Here is a 20,378-nt window from a genome sequence, read left to right as displayed (position 1 = left end):
ACCATGTTAGGAAATTAAATGAGTCCCATGTGGATATGTTCCCATTTCATAAATAAAGTGGCCCACGTACCTAGGTCAAAAAATTGAACGAAGCTACCATCTATTATTTTGCGTGTCCCTATACTCAATTATTTCTTTTTCGTAATAAGTTTGATTATCTTCTGGTTAATTTATACATTAATTAAGACGAAGATTTTTTAAATGATTTTAAAGCTGCATATATACTTGTATTGCTGGCTTATTGCTTTCGTGTTAGTTTTAAGAGTTGAAACATTTATTTAATTTTGATAGACTATGAAGTGTCAATACCTCCTAAAATCCCAAGCAGAACACAAGATATTTTGCTACTACGAAAATTTAAAGGTTAGTTATAACGACCCTTTGAAGATAACGCACTGGTTACATCTTCAGATGCTTCTAGAGTCTTCCATTGATGAAGATTCATTTTTTTTCCTAATTAAATCCCTCATATTTTATTGTTTTATATATTTATTATTGGTTCTCTTTGAAGACTGTTAATCTTATTTTTCTGTTGAATGACCTGATCGTTATGTTTTTTTAAATTCGTTTGTATAATTTAATTTCTAAAACCATTGTTTCATGTGATGCTTGAAGTCTTGTTCACTATTGCCCGAAGATTGAACCATAAGCAAACCTTACATATTTAATATACTGTTTGAGTCAGTTTGTTTTTATTCACAAATTCACTCAAAGGTTACAAGTTTGCATGTTACTCCTCCGGTCCTTAATATAGGACCCAATTGTTGAGTTGGTTTTGGTCCTAAATATAAGACTCATTTCTCATGTTGATCAATTTTCTCTAAATTACCCCTAGAGATACTCCCTCAATCATAATCAAGTAAAAGGGGGAGAGGGGGTATTAAGAAAAATGATTATGGTGTTTTAGGAAAAACGTGTCACATTTCTTATAATTAACTAACTTACCTAACTTCCTTAATTTAATCAAATCAGTTAAATGGGTCTTATATTAAGGACCGGATGAGTATCATTTTGTGATTTGAAAACTTATGCTGCAACTTTTAAATAATACTCCTCCGGTCCTTAATATAAGATTCAATTGTTGAGTTGGTTTTGTTCCTAAATATAAGACCAATTTCTTATATTTATTAATTTTCTCTAAATTACTCCTATGGATACTCTCTCAACTATAATCAAGTAGAAGAAGGAGACGGGGTATTAAGAAAGAAAATTATAATGTTTTAGGAAAAACATGTCATATGTTCAAATTAGTTAAATACAGTTGATCATATTATGACACGTATTAATTTGCTGTCGAATGAAGGTGTAAACCATTGGCAAGGTCCTTGATTTCTTGAATATACAAATAGACATTGAGAGAGATTTTTTTTTTCCTTTTGATTTATATAACTAATAACAAGATAGGCTCGTGCATTATACATAAAGAATAAGAATTAGTGACAAGAGCAAATAATCCGTGGAGAATTCTCTTGTCTGAAAACAGTGTCTTAAGGCCTAGTATATTATTTTTTTCTCTTTAGATTTACTATAAAAAAATATTTATTATTTTTTGTTGAAAATAAAACATTTTAATTAAATAGATTAAACAATCAACGTCGATTTAAAATACTCTACCAACAAAAAAAACGTCAATTTAAAATAAATTCTAGAAATAAAAAGAACAGGGACCACGGGAAGTTTCTCTAAACAGTAAGCCAGCTCTGACTTAGTAAATCCAATCAATCAACACTGTATTTTTAATAAACGAACAAAATATTCATATAATTTATGTCAATTCTTCAAATAAGTTGCTTAATTTTTTTTAGAAAAAGGAAGTTTGACTTTTCCCATTAAAATAAGATGGAAGGTAGTTTCAAGCGTAATCAAATGAATAAAATTAGTGACCAAACTTGGAAATGCAAGTGGGGGGAGGCAAACCCAGAAAGGTATGTGGAAAACGTGATGTAAGGGAGGAAATAGCAATAATTGATGCCCTCCAAGACATTCGAAGCACTCATTTTGGATATTCCTCTTCCCATTGGATCAAACCATCAAATCAAATCAACCCAACCAGTTCTTTCCATTTATTTTTTAATAACAAGCTATTCTAGTCACAACACCGTCCGACATAGTTTAATGAGGTTGCGTTCTCCGACTTGGGGTGTGTTTGGATAGAATCCAAACCATGGTTTCAGAAGTGCTTTTACGGATTACGAAGTAAATATGTGGAGGAGATTATCTCGTTTTGCGGAAAAGTGCTTCTGAAACCACGGTTTGGGGATACCCAAACAGGCCCTTGGTATTGACGTATTTATATGCATATGGGTGTTTAAATTGTATAAAATTAAAAAAAATGCTTTTTTTTTAACTAAATGATTAATTTTTTTATACGAGAAAAAGTTGGAGTTACTGCTATTTATGAGAAAATGGTAGAAAATCAATTGAGATGGTTTGCTCACATGCAAAGAAGATCTTAGGAAGCTCCGACGAGAAGAGTTGATCAAACAATATGAAGTCTTTTAAAAAGGAGTAGAGTAAGGCGAAGACAACACTTAATAAAGTCATTGAATGAAATCTTTCAATTAATAATATATTCAAATATTTGGTTTTGGATAGGGTTTAATGACATCGTGCAATCCTTATAGCTAATCTTACTTAGTAAGATAAAGCTTTGTTGTTGTTGTTGATTAATTTCTTTATAAATAAGAGTCTAATTCATTTTCCCATTAACTAAAACACAATGCATATAAATAATAATGTATCCTTCTTCTTTTTTTTTAATGCAGATAACCTCTTAAGTTTTGAGGTTGTTTGTTAGTTTTTATGCTTTTAAGGTATGTGTAGATAAACTTATTTTCATATAATGTTTCATTGGTTTTCGGAGTCCATTTAACAGTGATGAAATTACCTACATACATTTAAAAGTTGAGAACTCCTATTACCAAATATTAAAAATTTATTTGCACACACATATATATCTTAAAAGTTTAAGAAATATCATTAAAAAATATAAACACATCCGACATAATTTAGCCTTTTAAAAAAATGTTAATTTGAACGTATGTGCGATTTTTCAATTATATTTTCAAAAAAAATATATTACTATGCCCACAAACAACTTTTATCTTTTTGGCCAAACATCTAACCAACTGAAAATTAGCATAAATGGCAGGCTTAAGTAATCAAATTTTTACCCCATATACAAATTAGCCTAAATGACAACTAGTGATGTTATGATGTATCTGTCATGTAATAATTGACATTGCGTGTGTATGTACTATATAGTATTTTACGTTCAAGACACTATGTAAATGTGATCATAATTGACAGATGTCATTTGTAGAAATGTCAGACACTTCTTGGAAAAAGAGGTCATATTCTTTTTTTTTGAATGATTGAATGAAAAAGTCATGTTCTATATTCTATATATGCTTACATCAACGAAATGCGTGAAAAGAAAAATGAACTTTATGCATTAGTAGAATCTTTGGATATGGAAAGGCATGATAAAATGTTAGTATTTGATTTGTTAGTAATTCAGCAAATCTTTGACCAATTTCTATAAATGATTAGCGATTAATTTGATCTGTTTATGTTAGCTTCTTTATTAAGACTCATAACCTACACACACATTTCCCTATTAACTCCGTGCGTGTTTTTTAATTATCATGTTAATATTTTTTAATTAATTTTTCCCATTCTCTCCTCTTATATCTGTTTTCTAAAAGAATTTTCAATCCTAGTTATTAATTTTCTTAAAAAAGTTAAGCTTGTTATAAAAAATTTCGCTTTGCTCTCCTCCATTTCTTTCCAGCCAACATGCACGGGGTGAGGGGGCAGCAAAATTTATAATCATCACAAAAAGCCATAATTTATATTCCCTTTTTAAACGCTACCCGTTTCTTAATATAAAAATTAATTAATTAATTAATTAATTTGAATATATTAAAAAATTAGTTAAGTTAGTTATTTGTAATAAATAGATATTGTCTTTTCTAAAATATCCTTACTAATCAAGTGTATTGGCTAGTACTATTATTATTACAAAAACTATCTTAAAAAAATGAATAAATATGAAAAATAAAGTGGACTAGAGTCTTATATCTAGGACCAAAATAAAATTCAAACGAGGTCTTATATTAAGAATCGGAGATAATAAAATGGTAAACATACATTTGTATTCATTTCTTTATATAGTTTATCATGCATGATAATTTAAAATGTGGTCCGAGCATTAATTTTCTCAAAAGATTACTTACCGTGTTTAACTTTTTCCAATTGGCGAGAACCGTGTTAAATTTTAATTGCATAGAATAAGTTGACTCGGTATATGTTCTTATAGTCATTTTCTTAAGGCTCTTAATGATTTCTCTTCACCCCATCGTTAAAAAATACGACTAGATTTCTAAATCGAAGCGTAATTATTGTCCGATTTCCCCAAATTGCTGAATAATTCTCAATTTCTTTTGCCAGCGAACAATTCTCAATTGAATTATATATCTATGATATATATTTTGCCAAATATATCTCTTATATATTAATGAGAGACTTTGATGATAGTAAATATACAAGAAATTAATATAAATCATACCTTTATAAATCATAAAATTAAGGGTTAATTAATCTGCAAGTCCTTATAATTTCAACAAATTTTGAATCAGATCCCTATAATTTTTTTTCTTTTTATCAGGTCCTTATACTTTTACCTTTTTTTAATTAGGTCCTTGTATTTATTTTTCTTTTAATTAAGTCCTTATAATTTCACTAAATTTTTAATCAGGTTCATGTAGTTTTAATTTTTATTTATTAATTAAATATAAGCTTAATTAAATAAATTAATACTAAAATATAAAAATATTAATAATTAAATTAAATTAATAATTATGTAATAAAAAAGTAATATAATTAATTAATTCAGGAAAATTTTTTAGAACAATTAATTTTTTTGCTGAAAAAATTAAAATCATTATAATAATTCAATATCTTTAGAATATTATTGTTTATAAACTAATATTAAATAATATATACTATTTTATGTTTATATAATAGTACTATTAGAATTTATAAAATAAAGAATAAAAAATTCAGGGACTTAATTAAAAATAAGGTGAACTTATAAGGACTTGATAAAAAGAAAAATAAATACAATGACCTAATTAAAAACAGGTGAAAGTATAAGGACCTAATAAAAAGAAAAAAAATTATAAGGACCTGATTCAAAATTAGTTGAAATTATAAGGAGCTGTGGATTAATTATCCCTAAAATTAAACTAAATTTCACCAAAAAAATTTAAACTAAAATGTAAGCAGAATAAATTTTATTAAGAAGGATAGACACGTTATCTCAAATAATGCTCTTAATTACGCTGATTAAAAGCATAAAAATCTATAGAGTAATCACAATAACTCTTTATTGTGTATCTTTATTTTGTGATCTATAGATATTGGAACAAGTTAAAATAATGGTAGGACTTACATTGATAGATGAATCTTATCTTAATTTTTATCTTTTTAATTATACTTCTTAATAATTAATCACTGAAATGGATTTTATTTTTTTAATTTTATTATTGTCTAATATTTCTTACTATCTTTTTATAAGAGACAAATAGCCAAATCTAAATACATAATTAAAATTATTTAAATGTATTATTTTTGCATAAATTATTTCTAAAAGATACTTTTGTTTATGGAGCTGAATCATGAATTTTAATAATTGATCTTATTAGACGTCCCATTTTTAATGAGGCATAAAACAGAGAATACTAATAAATATTTAAAATAAATAATTAAAGTTTCTTAATAAATTAAAGTAATAATCCCCCAGAAAATTTTCTTATAGAAACAACTGGAGGGGGTTCTGTTGAATCGGCGAGTTACCGAGTTGGCAGCGAACCGGACCATTTCTAATTTTTTCACCAAAAATTCGACCTATTCAAATTTGGTAAAAAGTATGCGTTACTAAATTTCTTTTTATGGTGAAAGACCGTCTGCAAAATTTAATTTAAACGAGGGTTTTCCACATTTTTTTCTTCCCTTTATAGCTTGCATTTTTGTGATTATTATATTTTGTGTGGATGTATGGTGCATTGTCCGAAGCTGCGTTCTCCTTCTCTGGGGCGATCTGACAGTCACATTCTTCCCTCTTCCTTCTCTGAATCCGCCAATCTCCTCGCCTCAGCGAAAAGCTGCTTCTCCTTTCCCCAAAGTCTGAGCTTCTTGATTTCTCTCCCAAGCTGTTTCCTAGCTCTGATTCGATTTGCTGGCTTTCTGAGGATGCTCTGTGTTTCTTTTATTGGATTTCATCACATGTACAGGGATAGGATTGATGTAAAAGCTTGAGTTGTCATTGTATTATTTGTATTGTAGACCTTCTGATCAAACAGAAAGCTTTGGCTATTTTATTTAGTCTTGTGTTTCGCTGTTTATTTGTTTTTTGTTTAAATTTTTCTGCTGGTGATCTTGGTGGAACTACCCGAGCTTTGGAAGCTCGGGATCTGAAGTTTGATGGAGTTAGCGAAGGAGAATCAGCGTTTTATTAATGATGGAGCTGACCATAATTCCTGCATCATGCAGAAGTTCAAGCTCTATGAAACTCGCTCGGTATACATATCTTATTCGCCCCTTGTACACTTATTGTTCGCTTTGCTTCATTGTGAGATTTCATATGATTTCTATCAATATGGCATTGATGCAAACATTAACTTTTCTCCTAATTCTTAAAGGTTTATCTATGTGCAGAAATTTTATATGATCGGGAGAGACAAAAGCAGAACCTCTTGGAGGGTCTTAAAGATTGATAGATCGGAGACAGCTGAACTAAATATCACTGAGGATTCGATGATATACTCAGAAATTGAGTGTTATGATCTTTTAAGGCGGATAGATGAAGGAAACAGGTCAACTGGGGGCCTTAAATTTGTGACAACTTGCTATGGAATCATTGGTATGTTCTAAGTGAAACTGTTGCTGTTACCATTTTCCCCCTTTTATTAACCAGAAAACATTCACGTCTTCTTTCTAGGATTCGTCAAGTTTCTTGAGCCATATTACATGTTGCTCATAACAAATCGAAGGAAGATTGGCACAATCTGTGGGCATACAATATATACCATCACAAAGAGCGAAATGATTCCAGTTCCACATCCTTCTGTGCGATCCAAAATGGCATATTCTAAAGATGAGAACAGGTCTTTAGTCCATTCTACATGTAAATGTAATATGTCTACGGTACATTTGAAGAGACATCTGAGAGCATTGAGAATTATACCCTGCCCGTTGTACTTAGATGAGAATAATGTTATATACTATGGTTATTTTTTTGATTTCACTTTAATGTTGAGTGATAACATTCTGTTTGTTTTATTGAGAAAAAAATCATTTGAGTGTCGTATTCTATTTGTGTTGGAACTTTTTCATTATAGGGGCTTTCTTTGTACTATATATGTTGATATCTTTCTTCAGTGTATATACACAAAGTGGGCATCCTCAGGTCAACCTCGTCATGTCTGTGGTACTATTTACTTGTATCTTTTAAAATATCGTACATACTGCTTCCTCCAGATTTTTGAGTCCTGTAATATTTGTAGTGGTTACCTGCATCAGTTTGTTGTTTTCTTGTCCTACACTCTATTGCCAGTTCATTTCCTGCATATGTACAGGGGCAATCTTCATTGCTGTTGTGATGTAAATATATCTTTTTGAGTGAGACAAGGTACCGCCAGGGTTTTACTGGGGAGATTATTTTCTTTCCTTTTTTTCATTCCTGGCTGGAGATAATACTCCTTGAGTTGTTTTTATTAATATTTCTTTCCCTCTATATTATGAAGCATCTATTAATGGGCTTTGCCTTTTCTTCTCTTATGACTTAGATACAAGAAGCTTCTATGCAGTGTGGATCTTAGGAAGGACTTCTTTTTCAGCTACTCATACCATGTCATGCGAAGCCTTCAAAAGAACTTATCTGATAATGGTACAACAGGGCAAAAACTTTATGAAACAATGTTTGTTTGGAATGAGTTCTTAACTCGTGAAATCAGGAATAACCTTCTGAACACTTCCTGGACAGTTGCTTTAGTGCATGGCTTTTTTAAACAGGTACATGCATCTTTTTTGGAGCACAAATTTAAAAGATTTATCAATGAATCTAATGAAGCTAATAGTAGTGCTAGTAATTTTTTTTTTTTTTTTTTTTGTTAAAGCTCTTCTCTTCTGTCCGGCTTTCTACTTCTACAGCCAGGCTACCCTTTTCTTCCATTTATTCTTTGTTTAATTTGTATCAGTTTGTCTTTTTATTCTGTTACTGACTAATAAAATCTCTTGCCTACTGTTCACTTCACGCTATCTATGTTGCAGTTGTTAAAGCCTAAAGGTATTAGTGTTTCAGTTGTCTTATGTTGGAGTGTTCTTTTCTCAAGGTCGTATTGGAGATTTGATTAACTCTTTAATGTAGGAAGTAGTTTCAACTTTCAAGTCTGACATCTCGTTGAATAATGAGTAATGTTAACGGTTTGCATATGTCATATAGGCTTGGAGAATTGTATCGATAGTAATGCAAGATCATATGCCTCTATATGTGTTATTCAAAAAGATTTGGTACTTTCTTTTTGACTGGCACTCATTTCATTGCATTATGTCCAGGTTAAACTCTCTATATTTGAGAGGGAGTTCTACTTAACTATCATTGCTAGACGCTCGCGTCATTATGCTGGCACCAGGTTTGTCCATTGCTGCCTCTTTGAACTAGTTATACTATCAAAGCTATGATCTTTTCCGCATATTTATGGTCGTGTTCCTCTCTACATAATGAAGACTTATTTTAATGGTTTGTTATCTTTTTTTTTCTAGTTTCTAATCGAGTCAGCACCTAAGACTTCCAACTAATATTTCTTTTGGACTTCCTGATGTACTTTGAGCTATTGAATTGATTTAAATTGAGTGATTAATCTCATAGAGATTTTCCTTGGTGTGTATATATGTGTGTGTATCTTCTGATGCAGATATTTGAAACGAGGAGTGAATGAGAAGGGCAGAGTGGCTAATGATGTTGAGACAGAGCAAATAGTCTTTGAAGATGCTCAAGATGGATGCCCGATGCAAATAAGTTCTGTGGTACAGATGCGGGGATCAATCCCTCTTTTCTGGTCTCAAGAAGCCTCTCCGTTGAATATGAAGCCTGACATTATATGTATGATATTGATAAGATACCTCTTTTCTGACCGGCTTTCCTTCTCTGTTGTTTACACCAACTTTGGTTCTTTCTCATGCCAGTATCAAAGGAGGACCAAAACTTTGAAGCTACGAGACTTCATTTTGAAAACCTTATCAAGAGATACGGAAACCCCATTATTATATTGAACTTGATTAAGGTAGGCATTTCCACGTCTAGGGATTGAATGATTATCATCTAACATGCTAATTTTTTTGTCTCTTGTCTAACATCTTTGTTTGTCTTTGAACTACTTTTGTTTTTAAGACGCGTGAGAAGAAGCCTCGAGAAACTATTCTCCGAGCTGAGTTTGCAAATGCGGTCAGGTCCATTAATAAAACCATGAGAGGGGAAAATTGTCTCAGGTTCCTTCACTGGGATCTGAATCGGCACTCAAAATGGTAGTTTGCACTTCTGTCATCTAAAACTTAAGGTTTTTCTTTTCTTGGGGTGTTATTTTGACATTATTGGAGCAATCATCTTTAACAGCAAGGCTACTAATGTGCTGACACAACTGGGAAAAGTTGCTGCTTATGCTTTAAAATTAACGGGCATCTTCCACTGTCAAGTGACTCCAAATGTAAGGCCAGAGGGATTATTGCAAAATTCATTCTCTGAGTAAGTCCTACAAAACCCCTTCTAAACTTTCCTTTCACTTCATTTTGTGTTGGATGTTTGCTGTAATATTATTTCTATGATGTTGCCTTTTGGACACACAGAATCTACAAGGCTTTTAAAACCATGCAATAAAATTTGAAAAATAGGAACAATTGTTTTAAATATATATGTCATCCTCGGCCTTGGTTTGCATTTGGTATAATAGGCATTATTTGTTGTTTTATTAATCAAGCAAGTTGAGATTTTGCTTTATTTATTATTTTCTTTACAATGATCGATACATTTTCCCTTACAAGTTATTTTTGTTTATTTGCAAACATTTCTGTTTTAGATTATCCACTAGATTTTATGTACACTGCAGCGTGACTTTCCTGTGGAAGAATATCCACCAATCTTTCCTGCTTGTTCATTACAATGGTCATTAATTGATGTTGCCTAGACATTCTTACTAGTTACTCCATTGATGATTTTTTTTGTTTTAATTTAATGCAGGAATAATATCGACGATCTTTATCCCACTCAGCAGGCTTGTATTGATGAGGATGCTCCTAATAGGGAAACCACGATTAACAGATATTATTTCAATGATGATGTGATTGGAGAATACTGCGTCAAACCCTGCATGCTTCAATCAGGGGTCTTGAGGACTAATTGCATAGACTGTTTAGATCGTACTAATGTTGCCCAGTATGCTTATGGATTAACTGCTCTTGGACGCCAGCTACAGGCTTTAAGATATTTGGAATCTCCATATATTGATTTTGACAACCCTTTGGCGGTAGAGTTAATGGCTGTCTATGAGTCAATGGGTGACACATTAGCATTGCAATACGGGGGTTCTGCAGCACACAATAAGGTATCTTTCTAACCTTTTTAAGGCTTTATGGATTGTGAAAAATAATATGGGATCAGAAATCCTTTGCACCCTAATGATTTTATTTAGGATCTGCAGCCAAGTTGTGAACGCATAAGGACAGGAACTCATAAGGACAAGTTACTGATGCTTACGGAAAAACCAAAATATTTAAGACATAACAGGCTTGGCATTAACGGAAAAGCTTTTCTTTTTTTGTTTTGCTTTGTTTTTTTTGACTGGGGGTGGTGGAGTTGGGTGGGGTGGGGCTTGCTGGCTTCACAGGGTTTTCCAATGATTCCGATTCATTGACGTGAGGTTATACTTGCCTGTGATGCAAAGTGCTAAGCAGCTCCGTCTGCTGGCGTGCCATGCAGCTCTTTAGATGCATCCAATATAATGAAAAAAAGTTCCAGTGTGTATAGTCGTCTGTTGAAGTCACCAGATACTTTCAAAATTATGAAATAAATTTATTATGTCTAGCTGTCAGCATTAGCTTAATCTTATGACACTGATATTGCATGAGGTGAATCAGTAACCTCCGCAATTGGGGTAATAAGTTGAGCGTGCTTCTTATTCCTACTTGGAAAGGGATCAGATTGAAGAGTCATTTCCAATTTATCTTGTTTGCTTCTTTCCTGGTATATTAAAATGCTTTTATTACAATACAATTTCCAAATCAGAAATCAAGAAGTAGAAGCTTGACCATCATTGTATAGGTATGCATGGGTTTTGCCTAATCTTTATCAGCTGATAGATTAGATGAGAAATTCATTGGTAATTTTGATTATCGGTAAAGTAGGACCGCTTCTAAGAAATGAAGAAAATTTGTCCAAATTATTAGAGTGGAAATATGAGTTCATTTTTATTTTTCTAGCCTGCCATCTTGGAAGGAATCAGTCCTGCCTTCCAATAGAAGTTTCAATTTTGCTTTTGCTATTGCTGCGCAGATATTTTCTGAGAGAAGAGGTCAATGGAAGGCAGCCATGCAATCCCAGGAATTTCTCAGAAGTCTGCAGCGCTATTACAACAATACATACTTGGATAGTGACAAACAAAATGCAATCAACATGTGAGTCAAATGAGTCTTCTTCTTCTTGTTTTTTTTTTTGGAAGTTATATCCACATAATTTTATATATTGACTTAACTGATTTGTATTGAAATGAGGTTAGCTAATGGTTCTACGATTTACTTTATGGGCCAGATTTTTGGGGCATTTTCAGCCACAGGCGGGAAAACCAGCATTATGGGAGTTAGATTCAGATCAATCTTACAATGTTGCCAAGCATGGTTCAATTTTAGCTGATGATAATATTAGGTACAGTGTGTTTTATTCACCGCTTCTATTCACGCCATGTCCATTTAATCAAGCATCTAAAAGGGGGCTTATGTCAGCAAACAACAGAAATTTATAATACAATCAATATTTAAATTTGAAGTTGACCAACATTTGTGAACTGAACCTTTGTCCGTGAACCTCTGATGCTGTCCTGTATTATGACATCAAAGATTTTTCACGAATGTGTATGCTTAGACTTGTTTTTAGCTTAGAGATTAAGCATATTGATAGATGTTGCTTTAAGGAATGTCTTTTTATTTCTTTTCCATATGAAAGATCTTAAATTATAAACTATTTTAAGGGTATTTAGTGCTGCTTTATTTACTGAAAATATTCCATTTCATCCTTGCTCTGCTAGCAGAACTTGTTATGTAGTAGTCTGTGACTTTGTTTTTGGTAAGAGTTGCAGTAAGCAGTATAAAAGGACTTATTTTATTACTTTGTGGAATATTTCAGGAAAACAAGATTTTTCAGCTTGCATTAATAACGCTTAATCGGGTTTTTTTTTTTTTTTAATTGGCTATGGATTCTTGTCCAACATTACTCTAATAGTCAAATTCATGCTTCTTGTGCGAAGATGAAAGTATATTTCCTTTTTTGGGATGTATACATAAATGTTCTCTTGAAAAAAAGCCATCTTTTTTTGTAAAGATTGACACCATTCCTTTCTTTTATTTTGGCAGGTCAGCTGTCAAAAGATCGTTATCAGATGGCAATATTGTTTGTGAAAGTGACACAAGTAGGAACATGGATGATACAAACAGTCAGCATTTATCTGAAAAAGCTGATGACCAATGTCTTTCAGAGTCTGATCCGGATGTCTTTGCTTGCGGAAGTGATGTTTGTCAATACAGGTATGATTAAATTGCATTTTGAATGTGGTAAGTTCTGGTAGTGCTGGTATATTCTGGTTTTTAGCCCATTAAAAGCAGAATGTTCCTCCTGAAAATTTTGCAAAATAGGATCCCCCCCACCCTGGGGTGGAGAGGCGCAGCAAATGTTAAGATTACCATTGGCCCGAGAACTAGACCGAACAATGTGTTAACTTTATAATATGCGTAACACGGTCAATTGGCTTTACTGCAAATAAATTAGAGGAAGTATGAGAAAAAAGTTTAGAATTTGCTTTCTTTAAAGCGATGATGTAGTTATATTTTTATGCAAATGCTAGTGAGGAATATCACATTCTCCTATCTATAAAATATATATTTTCGAACATGACAGCAGAGTACAGTTAGGGAAGTTTCATCTGATGTGCCTCATTATCTGAACCATCCAAACGCTTTTATGGTCTTGCTTTGTCAATATACAGGCAGATGCGAAGGGGAGTTTTGGAGGGCCGATGTTGTGAAAGTGATCACATTTGTTATGACGAACATGGGGATGCCTGTGACTGCTCAAATTTTCTTGACGTGGACTGGCTTTCATCTTCTGGAAACTCTTGTGAAGAGGAATTACTTGAAAGGTAGTACCTGCTAACGTTTTGCTTTTACTTCAGCAGAAGACATATGGCACCTGCCCCTGCTTACTCTTTATCTGTATACGCTAAATTGTTGCTTGGTATTTTCTTTTTGTCGCTTTATGATAAAACAACAATATCTTTTTTGCATCCCTTTTGCTATCCTCAGTTCTTGGGTGTAAGTAGAAACATTATTTCCAATTTAGGTTAAAATGTGCCTTTTTTATAGCAGGAAGGTTACGGTATCTGAGCTTAAATTGGATTACTCTAGCAGGTAAATCTATGGATTATTTAACGACTGGCTAACTCTGTCAACTTTTAGTTTGTGACTTCGTGCTACAATGGTCAGATCTCATGCCATTGTTGAGAGCAGTATTTGGTTAGCCTTCACATTTCTTTGCTTTATAGAAACACGTTTGTCATGAGGAATTTTGGAGGAGTGAAGTCTCAAGTCTAGTTAGGAGAGCCTGAAGTTGAACTTTGATGGGAGAAAATGAATGGTGAAAGGGACCAATGCACCTATAATTATTGAGGCTAAGATGTCTAAACTGGAATATGTATCCAGACATCATGTTCTTTTATGGTGTGTAATGTAATGACCGTGTTCTGGTGTGAACTGCTTATATGAAGTTTTTGCGGTCAATCAAATGGATTTGCTGGTGGCTATTGAGATTTAAAGCAATGCCAAACCAGTTTATTGAGTGGGAGTTTGTTTAAATTTTCATGATTTCAAGTCTTGAAAGATTTCTATATTGTTGGTGAGAGTCATGAAGTTTGAGCCAGTCTTCCCTCAAGTCATGACTGACCAAATAGTTTTCATGTCTACAGGTCAACCAGCATCTCATCAGAGAACGTTGCAAATGAACTGAGAACTGAGGGGACTGCATCTGGAAATGAATCTGGACCCAGCACGAAGGTGAGTATATGTTTTGTTCTGGAAGCATTTCAGCATGTTAACAAGTTATTAGTTATCGATGAATTCGCGAATAAATAACGTCCAGTGCACTTGATTTAGGAAACACCATGATCTAGCTGGATAGGGCATAAATTTTATTCGTGAGTTCTTTGTGAACTTGTAGTTGAGATATTATATTTGCTGATATTTCTTGGGATTGCAATTGGGAACTCAGTTTTCCTCAGTTCTGGAGATGAGGACCTCTTTTTCGTACTGAGTTCTCTACGGCATTGCAGGATTATCAGGCTGCTTATATCAACTTGTGTCTCCACTATACTTCCAGGCTAACAAATACTTTGAGTGGAACTTCATATGATAGTGATTTCATTATTTTCTAGCGTACCGTGGATTTTGAATTACTTTTGTATATTTTTAGGCGAGGAAGCAGAGTGCCCCAGATCTCAACAAAGATGGTGGTTATGCTGAAAAATTTTCGCGCTGGATAACTCATGGAGAGATGCTTTATGTCTAGGTCTTTGTGTCTTTTGCCCATATTTCCACATCCGAAGGATGTGATTTCCTGTACAGAAATAATGGTAAGATGTCATCCAAATGCAAATAGCAGCGGCATTGCTGAGTTTTGTTTGGGGGCATCAAAAGATCTGAAAAATATATTTTTGCCCCAAAGATCTTCATTCATTTAGGCATCAAATGGGAGGTAACATTAGATGTCGTTATTGGCAATTCTTTCCGCTCCTCATAGGTCTGCTCCCTAGATACTCTAGACTTGGCTGAATATTCAACCCTGTGTACAATTTTCATTAGAGAAAGTAACTTTTCGCCATTGAAATTATTATTAGCTGCTTTGACAAGTAAGTTATCGGCATCTCTTTGTAGTTTCTGTGTTCCTAGATTTTCCCTGGATAACAATTCATCATCAAGAACTAGGGCTTCCTCAGTTTGTCATCCAGCATAGGCCCTCCTACTAAGTCCTAACTTCACTTCTATTCTTCCTAAGCATCTTAGCCAATTTAAAAAGTTCGCAGACATTAGTCCTTGTAGGGAAAAATAGGCCTGACGCTAGTCTTCCATTGTAATTGGCTCATCAGCGTTCTCATTCTGCAGTTTCCCCCCCCCCCCCGGGGGTGGGGGTGGGGAAGAGAAAAAAATGGTGTTATGCCGTCTGATTGAGAAATCAGCGAATTGTTTAGTTCATATTTTCACCTAAAAAGAGAATGAATCGGTTGGATTATTTATTGCCTAGTTAGTTATTAATTTACTTATTTTGCGCTAGAATTAAATTTGCCGTTCATGCAATATGCATTTATTGAAGAACTGACGGTGAAAAGATTATGTATTAATCTTCTTTTATTTCTCGAACATGTTATATAAAATATTTATGAACATAACCAGCTTGAATTTATTGACATATCCATCTCTCTCCCCTCCCTATTTGGGCATTAACAACTTTTGTAAAAAAATGTTTGGATAAAACCAAATTATGGTTTAGAAAATAGATTTTTAGAAGAATAGATTTTGTGAAAAATAAATTTTGTGAAAAAGTGATTCTAATAAATTGAGTGTTTGGATAGTTATTATCAGAAGAATTTTTTATATGTAAATTACTAAAAAAATTATAAGTTAATATAATAATTACATAAAAGATAAATTTTATAATATATTTGAATTTGAAGAAGTAAATTTGTTGATATTACATTTTTTACCAACATAATTAATAATATATAAGAAAATGTAATTAATAAATAATTAATGTGTTTGTATATATATTATAAAAAAATAAGATTAAATATATTTATAGAAAAATGATTTTTTTTGCTAACAGAAAAATATTAATTTTCTTTCAAGATTAAACATGAAATCTTTAAACATTCTTTAATGAGGAATGGATTCGGTCTGACAGTTATCTTTGCGTTATAAATTTTGCTAGCCACGTTACATTTGCCGGAAGAGAATGAAGGCTCTGAATAATTCGGGAAGAGTATATCCGTCTGGGAAAAAAAAAAAAAAGAAGGCACATTATTGCATGTAGGCTCTGACACTCTTTTTTTCCCCTTAGAAGCAGATAATTTTCACTTTTGTAGAAATTATAGTTTCTGGACCAAAACCATGATTTTGGCTTTTTTCCTGATGTTTGGCAATCTCTTTTCTCAAATCATGGTTTGGGATGATACCCAAACAAATCCTAAGTTGGACTTGGTGGCAGGAGAAATGCCTTCGACCTTATATAAACTCGGCCTCCCATGCATCTTGTTGGATGCAATTGTAAAGTATAAGTCGTGTTAAATATGATTTGTAAATACTACTATGCTATAAATTTAATATTTTATATTAATAATGTTGATGTTGATCCTGATGAGAGTTTGGCATGATACAGAGGTATCATGCAATGTCATCAAAGTTGGATCGATTCCACAATTTGAATTAATAAAGAATAGGTGATCATGCCATGGTCATGATATTAAATCTATGGTTGACTTAAAAAAAAAATCTATGGAGTGAGCTGCATTATTAACTACTACCTCCGATTCTTAATATAAGATTTTATTTGACTTTTATTTTACTCTTAAATATAAGACTTCAATATATTTTGTCTCTCATATTTATGTATTTTTTCTCATGATAGTCTTTTTAACAATGGTAGTTCCAACTAATACACTTAATTAGCAAGAACATTTTAGGAAGAACGACACCCATATACTACCTCGGGTCCTAAATATAAGACCTTATTTGACTTTTATTTTGATTTTAAATATAGGATCCCAATCCACTTTGTCTCTCATATTTATACTTTTTTTTTTCTTCAAAATAACCCTTCTAATAGTGATAGTTCTAATCAATACACTTGATTAGTAAGGATATTTTAGGAAAGACAATACCTATTTAAGACAAATAATTAACTCAACTTACTTCTTTAATCTCTTCAAATTAGTCAATTGACTCTTATAATTAGAACCGGAAGTAGTATTACAAATAACTATCTTAACTTCTTTCTCTAATCTCCTCAAATTAGTCAACTAACTCTTATAATTAGAATCGGAAGTAGTATTATAAATATAAATGTAAGCTGCCATAAACTTTATTTTTAATCTATTGATATCGATCGGTGCAAGGCATATCAATCATTCCTCTCATGCGCGAAAACTGAGGAAAAGTCGTCAAAAACTCCAACTTAATCTCCCATTATATTGACGTATTTAATAGGAATCAATCCGGCTCATCCGACAGTTTCAGTGAGTTGTGGGCCAATAGAAAACAAAAATTATATTTTAAAAGGAACAAGAATGGTAAATAAAGGGTAAAGGTTGCTGGTATAAAAAAAAAAAAAAGGGTAACGACTTTTAAAAAGACAAGAAAACAAATTCTACTCTTTTTCTTTTTACCTGGAAAACAAATTCTACTAAACAAAGGGAAACATTAATTTATCAAAACTTAGACACAAAACCAAATTATTGAATCTCCATTAACCCCATGCCCCTCCATTTTCATGCGATGGAAAAAGGCCATCCAGGTTGTGAAGGTAAACGGATATTACGAATATGCCCAGGCATGTTCCGGAAGGATAAACGGTCTATCTGTTAATGGGCTCTTTCTTTGAGTTTTAGGCTTTAATTTCTTTTAGCTGTTCCTCTTTTCAAGCTTTGACCTGCCTCTGTATCTAGGAAAAAGGGTTGTGAAGGTAAAGCTACAGCAACATGACCTGATTTCGGTGATATCTTTGCCATGTTTCGTTAAGCATTAAAGAACTCATCATCTAACTTTAACTAACCAAAAAATCTTTGTGAACATGTATCATGTCAATAACAAGAATTTAGTCGAGCACTATCAATCAAACAAACCATTAAAAAAAAAAAAAAAGGCTTTTTCCTTAGCGGAAATGACAGGTTAGTATATTTAGCGTCCGGCACGACATTTATTCCCAACCAGTTTCCGGAGCAGAAATTTGTAGAGCTGGAAGAACAGACTCCCCCCAATATCCTGCAAACTGAACTACTCAAAACAAAATGACAGTCTATAACCCAAAATGGTTCCCAATTACTAGTCTATAACGACAAACATCATTCTTTGAGGTCGACCAAGAGGGTAATAAATTTCACATAATATACGAATTATTTATTTCAAACCACTCACAATATATGAATTAAGAGAATTATGAGCAAAAGGAATGCCAATAACTGACGCAGTGATATAACCTCTCACTGGTGACGAGAGGAGGAGAAAGGAATCCGTTGGGAATGACTCAAAATGCAAGATCAATAACTTCCTAGATGATGAATATCAGATTGGTCTGGCATCAGAAAAGAATCAGACACAAGAAGTCTTAAGCTATAGAAGGAAGGTTTTACTTCAATAATTCTTACCAGCTTCTGGGACCAGTTGACACCGGGGACAGCTGGAATTGGCAGTGATGTCTGTTATTGATCAATTGTGGCAGGCGGGCCACCATTTGCGGCTGCATTTAAGTCTGTAATGGCATACGCTGGAGCGACCAGCACTTGATCTTCTTCCCGCTGCTTGGCATCCCCAGGTTCCCTATAGAAAAATAGATCCATCTGCACAAGAAGTTCCAAATTAAGATTGAAGAGAGCCTGAAAATAGGAAGAAAAACTAGTTCCCTTCAACAAAGAAGGCAAATTCAATCCCTGGCTTTTGTGCAGAAAACAATTGGGTGAAGCGTGGTGGGCCCATAATATAAAAGCCCCCAAGACTTTGATACCAAAAATATCATACCTTACTCTAGGGTCACTAATCAGAGTTGTTTAGCCATCTAAGAACTAAATTTAAAAAATTAATAATCATTTTAACTACGTACAAAAATAGAGTAGTTCAAAGCTCTATTTTTAACTTTTGACAAGCTCTCCTTAGATAAAATATGATTCTTTGACTCATCTATTTCTAAAACTTGAAATAGTTGCCATTTTTATATCACATGAATACCAAATAAAGGCTGCATCTATCAAATGACAGCCAATCTTCAAAATCATGAACAGGGTAAGTGCTATACCATCACATTCCACTCATCACTACGACAAATAGCACCTCGCATATCCAGTAACATTCTTGCTAGAAGCCAAAAGAGACAACTGATGATGTGTTTCCCTTTGTTATTTGCTGGAATCCTAATGTCAACATATCTCATGAGAGAATCAGTGTCACAGAAAGCAATCGTTCGTATATTTCCCAGCGCGGCTTCCTTAATGGACTGCAAGTAAAACAATTTAAAGAAGTTTTCAGTCTCATGAACACTTCAGGCGAGGCTCATTATATGATGTCTGAAGATGATTAGTAAGTGTGCCAGGAGTGTGCGTTCCAGCAATTGCACGGACACCAGTGTACTCAGCAAACTTCAGAGCTGCACTCTGACCATATGGCCTAAGCTGACTGGACAATAATATCTTGAGGGTTCTCAATGGCAACAATAACCCTAGCAGCAAGCAGTAGTTTGATGTAAATGCCGGAGCCATCAAGCCCTATAAAATGAGTTCTTAGATATAAGCAAAAACGGCACAGTACAGATAGTACAATCTTGATCCAACTTTCACATTAGTACATTGCAAATAAAATTCTCAAGCCTTGGAAAACTTGTCAGCCACGTCAATCTTACGAGAGCTGACGATAAAGCAGCAACAAAAATGCTAGCAACGTGCATTCAAAAGAAACGTATTGAACAAAAGTGATGCACTTACATCACTTTTAGGTGCCAAATACAAAATTTGTCAGCAATCAAACGCTTTAGTCCATTGACCAACAAAGAAGACTTCACAACGAGGAACTCACCATCGCTCCGTCGTTTGAAAACATATCACGCCATTTGAAAATCACAATTTTTGGTTCCCAAATGCGCCTCGGTGGCCAGCATCATTCTGATGTCTGCTTCCTTCCCCGCAAGATACCGCGACAGCTCGGCGGCGGCGGTGGCGGCTCAAAGCAGCAGAATGCACCTGCCTTCTTTCTGAAGCTGAGAAAGACATACAGAAGGGGGTAGCTCGAGGCAGGGTTGCAGGCTC

General features: G+C 33.4%; 1 protein-coding gene and 1 pseudogene across 3 annotated transcripts; one reads left to right on the top strand and one right to left on the bottom strand.

Moving 5' to 3' along the window:
- Positions 1-6,094: 6,094 nt before the first annotated feature.
- Positions 6,095-15,228, top strand: LOC114711904 (phosphoinositide phosphatase SAC2). Of its 3 annotated transcripts, none has more exons than XM_028896330.1 (17): positions 6,095-6,582; positions 6,721-6,925; positions 7,004-7,169; positions 7,851-8,076; positions 8,620-8,696; positions 8,979-9,166; positions 9,250-9,347; positions 9,455-9,588; positions 9,677-9,805; positions 10,298-10,661; positions 11,609-11,730; positions 11,864-11,977; positions 12,682-12,852; positions 13,311-13,463; positions 13,690-13,731; positions 14,286-14,373; positions 14,789-15,228. In XM_028896330.1, the coding sequence occupies exons 1-17, from the start codon at positions 6,487-6,489 to the stop codon at positions 14,882-14,884; spliced, it is 2,469 nt and encodes an 822-aa protein (XP_028752163.1). In that variant the 5' UTR covers positions 6,095-6,486; the 3' UTR covers positions 14,885-15,228. The 3 variants fall into 3 exon arrangements, with proteins under 3 accessions (XP_028752163.1, XP_028752162.1, XP_028752164.1); XM_028896329.1 differs by having other exon boundaries at positions 13,687-13,731; XM_028896331.1 differs by lacking the exon at positions 13,690-13,731.
- A 3,395-nt stretch (positions 15,229-18,623) lies between these two features.
- On the bottom strand, positions 18,624-20,293 carry LOC114711887 (40S ribosomal protein SA-like; annotated as a pseudogene).
- Between the last annotated feature and the right edge of the window lie 85 nt (positions 20,294-20,378).

This window comes from Neltuma alba, unplaced genomic scaffold (assembly GCF_004799145.2).
Source record: "Neltuma alba isolate B1F8T4 unplaced genomic scaffold, ASM479914v2 tig00011322_pilon, whole genome shotgun sequence".
In the NCBI taxonomy this organism is placed as follows: Eukaryota; Viridiplantae; Streptophyta; class Magnoliopsida; order Fabales; family Fabaceae; genus Neltuma; species Neltuma alba.
Note: the sequence above shows the minus strand (reverse complement) of the source record. Positions and strands in the feature narration are given on the sequence as shown.

Coding starts and splice junctions, on each gene's coding strand:
- LOC114711904 (XM_028896329.1), top strand. CDS start 6,487: ATGGAGTTAGCGAAGGAGAATCAGCGTTTTATTAATGATGGAGCTGAC. Junction 9,348..9,454: donor TTATATTGAACTTGATTAAG/GTAGGCATTTCC, acceptor TTTGTTTTTAAG/ACGCGTGAGAAGAAGCCTCG. Junction 13,464..13,686: donor GAAGAGGAATTACTTGAAAG/GTAGTACCTGCT, acceptor CCTTTTTTATAG/CAGGAAGGTTACGGTATCTG.